Source organism: Corella eumyota, chromosome 3 (genome assembly GCF_963082875.1).
Source record: "Corella eumyota chromosome 3, kaCorEumy4.1, whole genome shotgun sequence".
Classification (NCBI taxonomy): Eukaryota; Metazoa; Chordata; class Ascidiacea; order Phlebobranchia; family Corellidae; genus Corella; species Corella eumyota.
In genome coordinates, this window is record NC_137492.1 from 18,059,224 (window position 1) to 18,074,424 (window position 15,201).

At 32.4% G+C, this 15,201-nt stretch overlaps 4 protein-coding genes across 4 annotated transcripts; 1 reads left to right on the plus strand and 3 right to left on the minus strand.

Moving 5' to 3' along the window:
* Positions 1-150: 150 nt before the first annotated feature.
* On the minus strand, positions 151-4,711 carry LOC145745995 (soluble guanylate cyclase gcy-31-like). Its single transcript, XM_082564172.1, has 17 exons — positions 4,592-4,711; positions 4,390-4,511; positions 4,179-4,289; positions 3,859-4,047; positions 3,643-3,783; positions 3,411-3,531; positions 3,221-3,302; positions 3,020-3,128; positions 2,761-2,896; positions 2,477-2,617; positions 2,150-2,251; positions 1,834-2,035; positions 1,656-1,765; positions 1,352-1,478; positions 1,243-1,282; positions 1,127-1,164; positions 151-1,037 (listed from the first exon to the last, which is right to left on the minus strand). The coding sequence occupies exons 1-17, from the start codon at positions 4,709-4,711 to the stop codon at positions 151-153; spliced, it is 2,778 nt and encodes a 925-aa protein (XP_082420298.1).
* Positions 4,712-5,403: 692 nt separating this feature from the next.
* On the plus strand, positions 5,404-13,711 carry LOC145745996 (telomerase reverse transcriptase-like). Its single transcript, XM_082564174.1, has 16 exons — positions 5,404-6,120; positions 8,225-8,411; positions 8,813-8,930; positions 9,076-9,274; positions 9,661-9,837; positions 10,202-10,275; positions 10,364-10,400; positions 10,468-10,575; positions 11,026-11,143; positions 11,211-11,304; positions 11,867-11,961; positions 12,069-12,185; positions 12,276-12,442; positions 13,018-13,207; positions 13,359-13,472; positions 13,540-13,711. Exons 1-16 carry the CDS (start codon positions 5,404-5,406, stop codon positions 13,656-13,658), a joined length of 2,631 nt encoding a protein of 876 aa, XP_082420300.1. The 3' UTR covers positions 13,659-13,711.
* LOC145744898 (uncharacterized) lies at positions 6,648-7,544 on the minus strand. Its single transcript, XM_082562866.1, has 4 exons — positions 7,485-7,544; positions 7,232-7,398; positions 6,991-7,159; positions 6,648-6,914 (listed from the first exon to the last, which is right to left on the minus strand). Exons 1-4 carry the CDS (start codon positions 7,542-7,544, stop codon positions 6,648-6,650), a joined length of 663 nt encoding a protein of 220 aa, XP_082418992.1.
* On the minus strand, positions 13,277-15,171 carry LOC145744658 (tumor susceptibility gene 101 protein-like). Its single transcript, XM_082562564.1, has one exon. It carries the CDS (start codon positions 15,123-15,125, stop codon positions 13,815-13,817), a length of 1,311 nt encoding a protein of 436 aa, XP_082418690.1. The 5' UTR covers positions 15,126-15,171; the 3' UTR covers positions 13,277-13,814.
* Positions 15,172-15,201: the final 30 nt, after the last annotated feature.

The following is a 15,201-nucleotide window of genomic DNA, read 5'->3' on the forward strand; positions in this document are numbered from 1 at the left end:
GAGAAATAATTCGTGGAAATCAAAATCAATATCAAAATAAACTGACTACATTACTAATACACACCCAAACGGTACACACAAAAATAAAACATCAAACAACTACTTGATTAAGTCCGAATGTTTATTTAGTTGGGTCAACTTGGGGTTACTTTATAACAGAGCACAAACGGAAGACTGGGGCGGAACGTGGGGCTTGGGTTTTTTGGGGCAAACTTCGTTTTCTTGCACAGCAATTTGTCGTTTGCTGAATGCCATATACGCTTTTTCGTTCGGTTTGGGTTGTTTTGGAATTTTTTCGATGTTCCCACTAACCTCCTTGCTGGCGGCGCAGAACGGTTTTCTTTTAGCTGAAAGAATTGTGTTATTTTGATCTAAAATAACCTGAGCTGGAGTTTCGAGGCCGATGATTTGCATTAAATTATGATACGGCGTAGATGCCGCGCTTTCTTCTTCAGCAATAGCGACACTTGTCGAGGAAGTTTTCATTTGTTGCGTGTCGGTAGGTGTCGCAGGTTGGCAAAGATCGCCCGACGATTTTTTATCTTTTCCATCGAACTCATTTGTGGCGGCTGGTAGCGCCAGCACAGGTTCGTTAGTTGTTTTGTATTCTTGTTTTTCATTGAAAATATGAGTTATCGGATGCGAGGGAGGGCGTAGCAAATCCCCGCTATAATTCGGCTCCCTCGTCGATCTCTCATTGTAGATCACCTCTACTGGGTCATCTACATCGTCTTGTTCTGTCGGATTCCTATCGATAAAATCATCAGGGATTTGTTTATTCGTGCTTTCCTGATCGTTCAAGGTCTCAAGTTCGGCTCTTAACTCGGCGTTGTTGTTTAGAATTTCAATATTTTCGATGTTGTTTTCCGACATATTTGCCATCATCATTACCATCATGTCTTCCTCGTTTTTCATGTACACTTTTTTTCCGAACTCCAGCAAGTTGTCTTCTGGCTCATGCTCTATGCCTAGATCTTCGTAAGGAGTAAGGCGGACCGAATTGATCGACTTTAAAAACTCTTGGTTGTAAGTGGTTTCTAAGAGTATAAAAAAGAAAAAATTAATAATTTTGCGTTACCGCTTAACATTACTTCGACTTTTTATGTTTATTTTTAAAGTTTCTTACCAACTTGGTCGACTTGCTCTATATTGGATTGACTTGCTCTAAAAAATAAACATTTTTTAAATCAATAAAATTAAACACAAATAAAATTTAATTTTAATTTAGAAATTGAAACTTACTCTGTTTCATCGCTTTCTGTATCCTTAAATTCGGGTTTTCCTGTGAAGAAAATATAATTTTAAATAACCTGAATTTAACCCACTTAATATAACACCATAAAAATCTTACTGTCAAGCCAATATGTTTCAATGGAAGGACATCCCTTAATAGCAATCACCTCCTTTTTCTCAATTCCATATTCGTCGTAGGGAGAAAGTTTTTCAACACAGGCTCGACTAATATGTATTCGATTTGTCTAAAATGATTTGAAAAAAGAGATTTTATTTGTTAAACAGTTTTTAGCGCATTACTAAGACTCGGGATCTTTAAGAACTAAATTCAGAACCTCGTGTGGTAAAGTCTAGAGATGAGGCAAAGTGTGCTACAAAATCTCATCCTAGTATCACAAGTTAATTAAAAAAAAGTGAGTTACCATTCCTGTTGCTTCAAGAGTGGAGGCAATATGCACTGTGTCTCCAAACAAACAATATCTTGGAATTTTGTGGCCTACTAAGCCAGCAATAGCCGGGCCACAATGAACACCTAACCAAAGAGTAAACATTAGTATTGGGTTAGATATTTGTACAATACAAACTTTTTTAAAGTCCTACCAATACGGAGTTGAATGGCAGCCCCTGTGGATGGGTCTCTAACGTTTTTGATTCGATTCAGCATAGCGATCGCCATATCAGCCATGTGTTTTACATGTAACTCGTCGTAAGATGGCGCACCAGAGACGCACATGAAACCGTCGGCCACTGTCTCAACTTTGTACGTGTTGTATGTGTTGCAAAGAATATCAAAAATGCTAATCTGTAGGTTAAAATAATTGTTTTTAAAGGCGATTTTCTGCAGATCTTATAATGTTAACGAATGTTAGGTTAGTTATATATTATATATCAAAAATTGTTTGTGATGATGTCTTACAATTTTGTTGATCATGGTCAATGTTTGCTTTGGAGTAATTCGATTGCTGATTGCACCGAACCCAACTACGTCACTGAACAAAACAGTTACTTCTTGAAAAGCCTGCATGTCACATAATAAGACGTAATAAAACCTCAAAGGAAACTTATGTAAGGTTGCTTTCTTTGTTTAGTCATTTTTACAATTTATTATCAATTCTAAGGGTGATATTTTTGTATTTTTTATTATGAATAATAAGTGGTAATAGTATTTGCCTACATAAGATACTTAATTGGGAATTAACATTGTTATTTTTCGGACTAAAACATTTTTTAGTTAGTTTTTTACCTCGCACAAATTGACCGAAGTGTTTCCTTGTCTTAAACTTGAGGCAAGTTGTTTTGGAATTCGACTGTACAATAAGTCATCCGTCTTTCTTTGATCCTCTCTCAAGTTGTCGATGATTTCTTGAAGTCGAGCATTTTTTCCCTAAAAATGTAAACGTAAAACTTAGACTCAAGATATCTAAGTAATTCTTTATTCTTAAGTTTTGCATACAAGGTATGTTATAGAATATTTGGAAACAAGATAGATATGCCACGACGGGATATTATGTTTAATCTAATTTTTACCCGTTCCAGATCTAGTGCTAGTTTGTATTTAGTATTTTGTTGTGGTCCATGTAAAACATTATCTCTACTTAAATCATGGAAAGTGAAATCGTTCATAAACAACCCCATGTCGTTCATCTTTTCTAGGTCCTCATTTCTACAAGGTATTAGTAAAGAAAATGAAAATCAAAGAAAAACATATTCATAGAAAACTAAATACTAATTAAACAGACAAATAAAATCTAAATTTATAACATATGTAAGTTTATAAAATCTGTACTTCAATGTTGCAAGAAAGACGACGCATTGCCAGTCCTCGATGTGAATCATCTGACCTCTTAGTTTGATAAAATAAGTTTTCGACATTCGCTGGTTTGATGAATCTTGTACTAAATGCAATCACAACACAACATTAATTCACTAAAATTGTCCTCTACATTGCCATTATATAGAGTTAAGTTGTTTTATTAAATTAACTTACGTTTAACTGAAGAGTTTAGTTTATGTGGAGCAGTCGATTTAACTGAAGTTAGTTCAAAAACATTGTTTCTGTGGACATGCACCTAAATCACACAAAAAAACAAAAACGTATTTTACCTAAAGCAAAGGCACGGTAGATTTTCGTACAACCTAAAAGCATATTTGTTATATTTTGAATGATTTGTACTTACACTATCCCATGTTAAGTCATATCCAAGAGGCCTTGTTAGAAAGAAAGTTTTGTTCAATCTTTTGCCTTCCAAATTGCCAGCAACAATGTCAAGACCATGTCCAGTGTTTAATATCTTAAGACTGCAATTTTAAACAAAAAATATACAAATGAATAAAGTAAGGCCTTAACTCTGGGTTGTAACCATCAGTTTTCATTTTACATTTAATTTACAATTTTTTTAAAAATCTTACCGTTCATCAAAAACGACGTGATATGGAAAGAGTTCTAGAAAGGTATTAGTTGGAAAGACCAGTCCGTTTTTACGTCGGTTGACGTGTTTTTTAGTAACTATTTTCTGAAACTTTAGAAAATCGTCGTTGTGGTACCTCAATCTGTAACCAACATAATTTATATTATAAATTTACCAAGACGATTAACAGCGATTTTTCAAACAGCGTTCTCTTTACCTGTATATAGCTAGCATAACATCACCAGTAAAGCCATGCTTAACGATCTGTATCCCGACATCTATGTTATAAAACTTGGTAGCAATGGCCCAAATCAACCCCTTTACGTAATACATAAAACCTGTAAACGATCGTCGACTTCTGTAATGTAGTTCTAACCCATCACCATCTTCTCTTCGAACTTGGAAACTGTATCAGTATAAATGTAAAACATTGTGGTTTGTCCTTACGTCTTATGGCATTATTTAATCAATTCAAAAAGTTTGGAAGGTAGAAATTTAAATCTAAAAGTCTATTTTACTGTGAAAACTCTAAATTACCTTGGCGCTTGAATGTCAGTATAACTGAACTTGTAATATTCGTGCATGCTGTCAAGTGCGTTCAGAAAATCTTTGAATGTTCTTCCAAGTACTTTCAAAATGCGGTCGTTTCTGTTAATAAAAAAACTAACTGATCTATTTTTTTTACCTTATATCAAAGAACAAACACATTTTTAAACCTTACATTATATGATTTTTTTCAAATACTTACCGAATATCGTCAATGTAGACAATAAAGTGCTTTCCAGCAGCTTCCATAACGTCCTCAATTGAATTCCCAGTCAGCTCGCTGATAGCCTTCGCTATCATTGGGATAAGTTGTTCGTCGTATATCTAAAGAAAATCAGTTTATAGTTATAAAACAACCACCAAGCTTTCTGTAAATAATATTTTAAAACATCTTAAAACTTTACCTTATGCGTTGTAAACATCGTATTGGAAATATCTGTAGAACCCACGACGCTACACCATATCCCATCGCCATACAACCTTTTAACACAGTCAGCCATACTATCAAGCACAAGGCCGTACATTTTAAAATTTTCTGTATTACGACCTGCCTGCTAAAAATTGTACTAAGAAATGAATGGAAAATATGACATAGCATAGTTTTATGTCGCTGTGATATTTTTACCGTGTAGTTCAAATGAAATGTCAAAAACATAATCTAGGTTAAATAATCTGTCATATAACGTAATAAAATGTCATGAATATATGTATGGAAATTAATTTTTGTTTGTGAAACAACTGGAGTTGAAATGTGAGCGCAATTGCTGCCAGTAACAAATAATGCAAAAATCAATAAAAAATTGAAACGTTGTGAAAATACCACCATGCTCGATTCACGTGCAACAACAAAAACATTACAGCAGTTAGTTTTTTTAAATATTTACAAACTATAAATGTTCTCGTTCTGTTGAAGTATTCTACTTATAAGCGTGTGATGCATTAAAAAATAGTAATAAATTTACATTTACCACATTAATGTAGTTCACATTTAAAAAAAAAATATTTCCGCAAAACTATTGCAAAATTGTTGGCATATTTTATTAGATATTAAGTATTTTTTTACACAAAACAGAAACACATTAACACAACATAAAACTGTTATTAAATTTACAGCTGTGTTTGTTTTTAACTTAATAATTTTAAGTTTTAAGCAGGAATTACTGATTGAAATAAATGAAATACACTCGCTAAGTTCTTATACAGTTATAATTGAAAAATGGCTGTCCTACATGGCAAGAAGCAGAGTGGTCAAATAAAGCCCAAACTTCAGGTTTTGACACAATACGATTGTAACATTGTTACTATGGATTCCATGCTTCCAAGATGGTATTGTCTTTATTCGAATTCATCCAAACCAAACCTTAAAAATGAGAACATTTTTCCAACAAGTCATTTTCTTGCTAATTTAAAAATGACAAAAACTTCAGCTAGAAAATGGGTTTGTTGTGTTTTCGGTGGAAAACCAAATCAAATAATTAGAAAACAAAAAAATAACTTGAAAGATACTACCAATCAAAAAATTTCACCAACTACAGAAAATCAATCAAACATAGGAAGTTTAAAACGAAAAAGAAAACTTGTTGCCAATGAAAATGAAAAGCCAGTGTCTAAGCGTAAATGTTCTGACCCCTCAAGCTTCTTGAAAGCTTTTAGTTTTCTACAAAATCACACAGAAAACTTTGAAACTTTTAAAACTGTACAAAATTTTAATTCCACGAAAATCAGCATTTCAAGAAGACTTAGAAAAACCATTCCAATTGGATACACCATTTTAAAACAAGTTAATTCCAAATCCTGCTTGTTTTTAATAGATGTACATTGCCCAATTACAAAGTTTAACGAATTTGTGGATTATAATAATTTAAAGAAAATTGAAATATTGACTCCTGAAATTTGGAAAAAGTTATTGTCTTTTCACTGTACTTATCATCAGGTAAGCATTGTTTTTTTTTTATTAAAAGAAAACATGATAAATCATTTTTTTATACAACACGTATATACATTTAACATTTTATGTTAGGGCCTTGAAAATTTTCCATAGCCTTAATACGGTCATGGTTTGTTCATTTGAAAAACTAATAGATATCCCGCTCGACAGGTATTGCTCACGACAATTTACATGTACTACAAACGACAGTGTTATGTATTGTGCCGGGTTATAAATTTGTCATACATATATATAAAAATTAACCACTAAAGTCCATTAAATAGCAATAATAAATGATGATAGACAATTACAAAAAGCAGTAAATTTAAAACATCTGTGAAGATATAGTAGTTTAAAATTTTTTAATCATAAAAATTACACTTATCAAAAGTGACTTTTTACAATTTCTAAAAACAACTACGTTAGACACAGCTTGTTTACCATGCAATATTCAAAAATCTTTTTGTGTAACTTGAGTAACCACTAAATAAAGGAACAAACAAAAAAAATATTTATATACAAATTAGAAATATTTACAAATTGGCATGCAAAAGTGGTCTTTCGCCTGGAAGTGGTCTGTTTGCATCATTCTCAAGGTTTCTAAATATTCTAGAAAAGAATTTTTCATAGATAAAAATAGCTAAAGCTATTAACCCTATGGCTACTACTGTAAATATGACAATTAGTAAGACCACATAGTATGCGTCTTGTGAAGGTGGTATTGTTGTGTTTGGCATTTTTGTTTTTGTTTCCGATGCTGTTGTTGTTCTTTTGTCGGTTGTTTCTTCGGCTTTAGTAATCTAAAATTAAAAAAACACAGTTATTTATTTTGCTTAAATAGAATTTCAACATAAATTAAAAATATAAAAATTTTACTTGTTCCACTGGTGCCGTTGAAGTAGAAGATATTGTTTGTGGGTTGGTACCTTTCGTTGTCGTTGCAGTTTTTTGTCTTGTTGAAACTATTTTAACTAATAAAGATGTGCTCCCAACCAAAGATTGACTGCTTGTAGGTTTTATTTCGTTTATTATTCGTTCACACTCACTAAGATTAAAAGATAAATTGAAAATACTCAACATCAATAAAATTTCCTTTTTTTTTAATATTTAAACTTACAAAAAAGGATAGTGACACCCTGAATTACATGATGCAATACAGTTAGTAAATGTGTTAGCAATACAGGGTAGGCAGCTGTGGTTGGTTTTTTCATATCTTGTGTAAGGGGGACACAGTCCTTTGGACATAGTCTCGTTCTTTTTAATTAAACACAACTTCCCGAATCCCTAAAACAAATTTTTTATGTAAAAGTATTTTACTTTTTGTTGATGTTTGAAAACGAAATTATCATTCAATAAATATTGTTACTTACCATATTTGCAATACAACTCTTCAGCAAAAAAATAAAACATAACACAAGAATCACCCTCATTCTTATATTTTTTTAATAAAATATATATACACTAATCAATTTTTTGTTTCAGAAGATTTTATAAAGGGGTGATGTAATAATTATATAATGCTGATGTAATAATTCAATTGGGATTTGAAATAGGTTAACAATTGCATGTTAGGGTTACAAATGTAACATAAGTGTGACCAGGTCATGATCTTTTTATTGTCATGTTTTTTTTAATCATTTTTTGGACTACACTCTTCTCCCTATTTTTTAAAAATTATATATATATATGTTAAATATATTGCATTTGTTTTCACAATCGATAACTTTTGTAATTGTAAATAAAAAAAAAAACTTTTTAAAAAAACCATCGATAAGTTGATTTAGTGTCGTAGAAAGTCAACATGAATTCGTTAATTTTTAACCAGTTGGTTAATCGTGAAGTTAAAATTTCCATGACTTTGAACCAATTTTGTGCCAATTTAAAATACATAATCTCGACCGTAAAATAGTATATAAATAATCATTATTCTTATAACTAATATTTTTGAATTCACCATGAAAAATACCACAAGGCTTTTATGGTTGTACTTTTAGGCAGCTTTAACTAATCTAACTTTAAAGTTTAACTGTTAGTTTAAAATTTTTATTATTTAAAGTATTATTTTTAACAAAAAATTGTAAGATCATATTAAAGGTTTTTATTTATTTAGGTGTTCTTATTTTTAAAATCAGTTTTATCAAAATATTTTCCTACAAAATTGGTGTGGGGGTCTACACAAAATGAGAAACATTTTTACAAAAAAGTGAAGTATTTAATCAGTTTAAGAAGATATGATAAATTATTTGCTGGCCATTTGTGCAAGGGGTTCAATATTTCAGAAATCCCCTGGCTTACAGGTAAGTGTATAAAAATAATTGTAAACTTTAAATTTAAAAAAAATAAAAATTTGGCTAAATATTTATTAGTGTTTTTTTTTTTGTATATATCTTTATCCTCGATGTGGGAAAGTCGAATGTCCGACTTAAACATAGAGTAACATCAGTTACTCCGACCCAGTCTCAAGTTGCCTGTGGCAGTTTGGGATATTATACAGATTATAATTGCCCGATAATTATGCTGCTGATGAAGTGCTGGCTCAGCAGGAGTTTATACCATTTACAGTGCCTTACTCAAGGGCGCTACAGCATGAGAGCAGTGGGGATTGAACCCACAACCTCATGTGTGGTGTAGCAAGTGTTCTTACCACTAGACCACGCTGCCTGTAATTAAAAAAAAAACTATATTTAATTATTTCAAGATGGGCAGGAATCAGAGAAATTACTGTGCAAGTTTATGACTTGGATTTTCATGGATGTAATTTTTGTGATTTTACGGAAATTTTTCTACATAACTGACCATGCAGACTACAGAAATCGGTACAAAATACATCATAATTAAATAAAACCTATGGTGTAACTTTTAGTAATATAAGGTTGTTTAACTTTATACTAAGTTCAGGGTTTAACACTAACAATAAAATAGAAAAACTTACAAAATTCAAACATTACTTTATCTTTTTAGTTTGCTGTACTATAGAAAAAAGGTTTGGTTTGCTGGAGTGAATTGCGGAATTGCTTCACTTATTAATAAAAATATATGGGCACCTGCACCTATGTCATACAAAATTGACCAAGAATCTGTTTTCACTGTTCGATTTTTGCCCAAAGAAAGTGGATTAAGACCGATCATGAAGAGAATGATTAGAAAAAGTCCATCTCATGTAAAATATATATTTTTTTTAACAAAAAAATTAAATGAAAAAATGTCATACCAAAAAATTAAAAGAAAAGGTGTCATTTGTTTATATCTTTATCCTCGATGTGGAGAAGTTGAATGCGTGATTTAAACATAGAGTTACATCAGTTACTCCTACCCAGTCTCAATTTGCTTGTGGCAGTTTGGGATATTATAGATTATAATTGCCCGGTAATTATACTGCTGATTAATTTCTGGCTCAGCAGGAGTTCATACCGTTTATAGCGCCTTTTTAAGAGTGCTACAGCATGAGAACAGTGGGGATCAAACCAAGGACCTCATGTAGTGAATCCAAATGGTTCGACTATAAAACCGCATTGCCGGTTAATTAAAAAAATATTTGTTGTTTAGATTTTATGCCTTCGTTATCTCAAAATCTTTCAAACAATCAAAGAAAAATGCCCAAAATTGATGGGATGTACAACTAATGGTATAAGTGGGATCCACAAAAAATGGAGACAATTTTGGAAGCGTTGCCAACTAATGCAAAACAACAATGATACCAACCACAATTTATATTTTGCCAAAGTAAATATATTCTCATTTTGTATCGGTTATGTAATTTAGCAACAAAATAATTGTGAAACCAGCAGCGTGGTGTAGTGATAAGAACACTTGCAACACCACCATGAGGTCGTTGGTTTAATCCCCACTGATCTCATGCTGTAGCGCCCTTGAGTAAGGCGCATAAACGGTACAAACTCCTGCTGAGCCAACACTTAATCAGCAGTATATTTACCGGGCAATTATAATGTATAATATCCCAAACTGCCACAGGCAACTCGAGACTGGGTTGGAGTAACTGATGTTACTCTATGTTTAGGTCGCGCATTCGACTTTCCCACATCGAGGATAAAAATATATACAAAAAAAAAAGAAATATTTTGTTCAGGTTGATATTAAGCAATGTTTTGATAGAATACCAACAGAAAAATTGATGGAAATTGTTAAATTTGTCCTCGATCGGTAAAAAAATACAATTTATTTAAATTTTAAATATTTTTTAATTGTGATAACCTGTATTAGCTGAAGTAAATGCAAAATTTATTTTTAGAAGCCGGAACATAAAGCTTAACGTCTTCCATAAAAAGGTATTTTTATTTTCTATAGCACAGAGTATTTAAAGTAATTTTGACTTATAAATTAATTTTTTTTTAGTATTTTGGACATTTTGGTGCTGGAGAAATAATAGGAGACTATTTTTCAAAAATCTATAATTTTATAAAAGAATTTTTATCCACAATTACTATTTCAATATTAAACAAGGTAGGCCCATTAAATATTTTTATACATTGTATTTATTTTTTTGTATATATCTTTATCCTCGATGTGGGAAGAACGCATCTGCAACTTAAACATAGAGTAACATCAGTTACTCTGACCCAGTCTCGAGTTGCCTGTGGTAGTTTGGGATATTATAGAGACTATAATTGTCCGGTAATTATGCTGCTGATTAAGTGTTGGCTTAGCAGGGGTTTATACTGTTTATAGCGCCTCACTTAAGGGCGCTAAACCATAAGGCAGTGGGGATTGAACCCACAACCTCATATGGTGTAGCAAGTGTTCTAACCACTACACCACACTGCCGGTATATCTTAATGTGTTAATTAACTTTTGTAATGCACCAGTAGTTGCTAAATATTTTTATGTATCAATTTTGCTCTTATTTTTAAGGAACCACAAAAATGGTCAAATTTTTTATATTTTGTATTTTAGAGCTTTATTCGTTTAAGTGGCATTCCACAAGGCTGGGAGTTGTCCTCAATTTTATGCGATTTCTTTTATGCTCACTTAGAAAACAGCCACCTACTACATTTTGCACAAAACATGAAAAGTTAGATCCCAAAATATAGTTTATTTTCATTTTAATATTTGTTTTAATTGTTAATTTTTATTTTCAGCTAAAACTCCAACTTCTGCTCGATTGTTGATGAGATATGTTGATGATTTTTTATTTGTTTCTGTAAATCAATTAGAAGTAGAAGAATTTGTAAGGTAGGTAGTGTTTATTTGTTTTTTTATTAGCATTGTTACATAAACTAGTCAATAGCCAACCCTATGGTCAGGATTTTTTAAATGGTTGCAACTCTCAAATAATATTTGCCCTCAATAACTTTTTCACACACCACAAATGCTAGTTATATTTATTTTGTGGGCCTATAAATTGGACTTAAATATATTTATCTTTCATTTAGCTTTATTATGTATAGATTTAATTTACTTTTTTGTTATTTTTAATTATAATACTGGTAGGATGGTGTAGTGGTAAGAACACTTGTTACACCACACATGAGGTCGTGGGTTCAATCCCCACTGATCTCATGCTGTAGTGCCCTTGAGTAAGGCACTATAAACAGTGTGAACTCCTGCTGAGCCAGCACTTAATCAGCAGTATAATTATTGTGCAATCATAATCTCTAATATCCCAAACTGCCACAGGCAACTCGAGACTGGGTCGGAGTAACTTATGTTACTCTATGTTTAAGTCGCGCATTCGACTTTCCCACATCGAGGATAAAGATATATCCAAAAAAAAATAATAATAATTAATCTTTAGAGTTATGCATATCGGATTTCCAGAATTTGGATGCTGTGTTAACCAAAAAAAATCTTTAGTGAATTTTCAATTTATAGATTCCAAATTACAAGAAGGTGAGTCAAATAAACAGTTATTTATTTTTTTGTCAAAAAACAAAAAAGAAAAAAAAAATTATTTTTTATCATGTAAATAAACAAAAAACAATGTTGTTGTTTTGCAGATGAATCAATAAACAAACTGCAAAACAAAAATACATTTCCGTGGTATGGTCTGTTGTTTCCACAAGCAGTTTATTGTAACACAAAAAAGACTACTAAAACCGATAAAGTGACAAAAAGTAAGTATTTAACTGTTTACTGTTTATATAAATCATCATTTCTATTACCCTATGTTTGCACATTTAATTATTGCTCATTAAAACATTTAGATATTCCGCATGTTGCTGGAGTATCTCTTGATTTCGAAAAACATTATTTAATTGGCAACATTCGAGACTGTATGTCGGTTACAACCAAAAATGAAAAATATCCTTCATCATATGCTATGTATTCAAGCATTAATTTAAGAATCATTCCACTATGTTTTGACAGAAAAGTAAATCATTTTGTTAAAGTTAAATATTAATCCAAATTTTAAGTTAATATATTTTAATTTTTACAAACTTTAGGTTGTATACTAAATTTTGTAAACCATAATATTAAACAGTTTAAAATAGCATTGATTTTGATTTTACATTAAACGTATTATACCTACTGATAACCAGCAGCGTGGTGTAGTGGTAAGAACACTTGCTACACCACACATAAGGTCGTGGGTTCAATCCCCACTGCTATTATGCTGTAGCGCCCTTGAGTAAGCCGCTATAAACGGTATAAACTTCTGCTGAGCCAGCACTTAATCAGCAGTATAATTATCGGGCAATTATAATCTATAATATCCCAAACTGCCACAAGCAACTCGAGACTGGGGACTCTATGTTTAAGTCGTGCATTCGACTTTCCCACATCGAGGATAAAGATTTACACAAAAAAATATATTACAACTACCAATGGGTATCAAACACAGGACCCTAGGTTTCAAAAAAGTCATTTAATCATTAAGTATGGACACCACCAGATTTTTTTAAAAATACAGGATTTTAATTATTAATACAAACATTTTTTTACCAGGTCAACTCAAAGCTATATATCCTTAAAAACCTACATGACCTTGCTTGCCTTTCCACTCTATTATGGCTTGCTCATGATGCCAATAAACCTTACAGTGAAAGATCCTGCTTATTTCCTTCGAAGTCTGTACATTGTATACAAAGAATTGCAACCTGCAGGGTGCTAGCTGTGATCAGAAAAAATTTCCCATGTAAAATCACAAAATTAACAAAAAAACTATGATGAATATTATTTTTATTGAATAATTAGGTTTTCATAAATTACATTATCGAAATTTAATATACAAAAATTGCATTTATTTAAGAAAACTACAAAATTAAAAATTTGTTTTTTTTGTTTAGATCAAAAATTTCCGAACAAAAATATGGTTTTATGGATATTTTACAAAACCTTTTTAAAACAGTTTCTTTTACATTATGACGATTACAAAACTATATGTGCATTGTTGCGCAAAAGTAAGTTAATTTGTGTCTTTAAATTATAAGTATTATAAACTGTTAATGTAACCATTTTTTATTATAGATCTTCACCAGTTAAATAGAAAAATAAAGGAAAGGGAAAATTGGAAGAAAATAAAACCACTTTTGGATTTTGCATGCTCTACTTACCCTGAAAAATTAAAAAGGGTTAAGTATAAATAGTATACTCATGCTTGCGTTACAATTAAACTGATTGCAGTCTTTAAACATATTACGAATAAATAAACTTATAAACTTAAATAAATTTTCTTTTTTTTATCGCACTATCAAAAGCAGTTTGCGCTTCCTTTCGCAGTATTTAGAGAAAAAACACATGGTTCAATAAACATTTGCTAAACCAGATACGTTTCTAGCCTTCTGTATAACGGCCCTAAGCATAAACTGCTGTCTTGACAAAGAACGAACGTGTTTTAAGAATAAGTCCAAATCTAACACATCCTTATGCAGGGCTTCTCCTAGGTAGTATATGGTATCTTCGAGTGCTTGTTCTTCGGAAAAAGCTGTCACGATTTGGTTGTAAACAGGAGTTGTAGCCATCACAGTTTCGTCGACTTCGAGGTTATCTTGACGCTGTTGTAAGTTATCCAATTCTTTCTCAAGCTCGTCATTTTTTTGCTGAAGAATTATGAGATTAGTGTCGGCCTCTTGGATTTCTTGTTCAATCCGACCTGTGATTGTATCCAGTTTTTCTGTGCCTGCTTTTAATTCTCTCTCGGCTTGTTTAAGAAGTCCCATTTCAGCCTCGGCTTGTACTGAAGTATCTTTAAGTCTTCTTTTCAGTTTATCGTTGACTGCAGAGAGCAATGATGCTTTGATCATCTGATCGTCTATATTAGATTCCTTTGGTTTTGGTGGCTGTGTGGGGTAGGGGGCAGGGGGTTGGTTATTAGCTGTCGTTGTTGGGAATCCAGCCCCAGGGTAACTTGGGTATGGAGTTGCTTGGTTTGCGTTCGGATAAGGAGTTGAATTAGGGGGCATATATTGTGGTTGGTATGAACTTGTTGGGGGCCCTTGTGCTGTAAATTGTTGGGGATAAGGGGTTGATTGTTGTCCTGGATGAGGGTAACTACCTGCTGCTGGTGGATATGGTTGCATTCCTGGTCTAGAAGCACCTGGGTATGGTTGACCGGGCATGGGTTGTGGGTAACCACCTCTTTGGGGTTGCGGAGGGGTAGGTCTTGGTGGTGCAGCTGCTTTAGAAAACACTGGGGGCTCTTCACTAAAAATTGCAACCATGACTTGGATACATCCAACCAAGTTGTGAGAACCTTGCCGCCAATCACTTAGATATGGCAGATAAACTCTTCCATTTGCATCAACATGCTTTCCCTGTCGAACCTGCATTGTACTGGTTGGCTTAACAAAACACATGGGGGGCAGTTGTGGGTGAGCTTCTTGTAACCAAATAGCAACAGGGATATTATAAGTCGTGCCCTTATACATTACAGGAATTGTGCCACTTAAATTAATAAGCTGTTTACTAGAACCGTCGTTATACATAAATCGATCGACTTTAGGTTTAAGGTCCTTGTAGTGGCGAATTGTGTTCATTGCGTCTTGTTTTGCTGCATCCAGTTGGCTATATTTGCCGTGCATATTAGATCGTAAATACGCATCATAATTTGACATTTTCAGATTTTGAAGACTTACTAACAGACAAACGTTAGTATTTGGTAAATACCTAGTATCTAAATAAACAACCAAA

Bases quoted from the DNA above. Each gene is read 5' to 3' on its own strand.
- LOC145745995 (XM_082564172.1), bottom strand. From the start codon at position 4,711: ATGTACGGCCTTGTGCTTGATAGTATGGCTGACTGTGTTAAAAGGTTG. The intron at 4,512-4,591 runs GTAAAGTTTTAA...GATTTTCTTTAG, and splicing joins CGATGTTTACAACGCATAAG to ATATACGACGAACAACTTAT. The intron at 3,129-3,220 runs GTAAGTTAATTT...GATTGCATTTAG, and splicing joins ACTAAACTCTTCAGTTAAAC to TACAAGATTCATCAAACCAG.
- LOC145745996 (XM_082564174.1), top strand. From the start codon at position 5,404: ATGGCTGTCCTACATGGCAAGAAGCAGAGTGGTCAAATAAAGCCCAAA. The intron at 8,931-9,075 runs GTACAAAATACA...TTATCTTTTTAG, and splicing joins CATGCAGACTACAGAAATCG to TTTGCTGTACTATAGAAAAA. The intron at 12,443-13,017 runs GTAAATCATTTT...TTTTTTTACCAG, and splicing joins CACTATGTTTTGACAGAAAA to GTCAACTCAAAGCTATATAT.
- LOC145744898 (XM_082562866.1), bottom strand. From the start codon at position 7,544: ATGAGGGTGATTCTTGTGTTATGTTTTATTTTTTTGCTGAAGAGTTGT. The intron at 7,160-7,231 runs GTAAGTTTAAAT...TTTTAATCTTAG, and splicing joins GGGTGTCACTATCCTTTTTT to TGAGTGTGAACGAATAATAA. The intron at 6,915-6,990 runs GTAAAATTTTTA...TTTTAATTTTAG, and splicing joins CAACGGCACCAGTGGAACAA to ATTACTAAAGCCGAAGAAAC.
- LOC145744658 (XM_082562564.1), bottom strand. From the start codon at position 15,125: ATGTCAAATTATGATGCGTATTTACGATCTAATATGCACGGCAAATAT.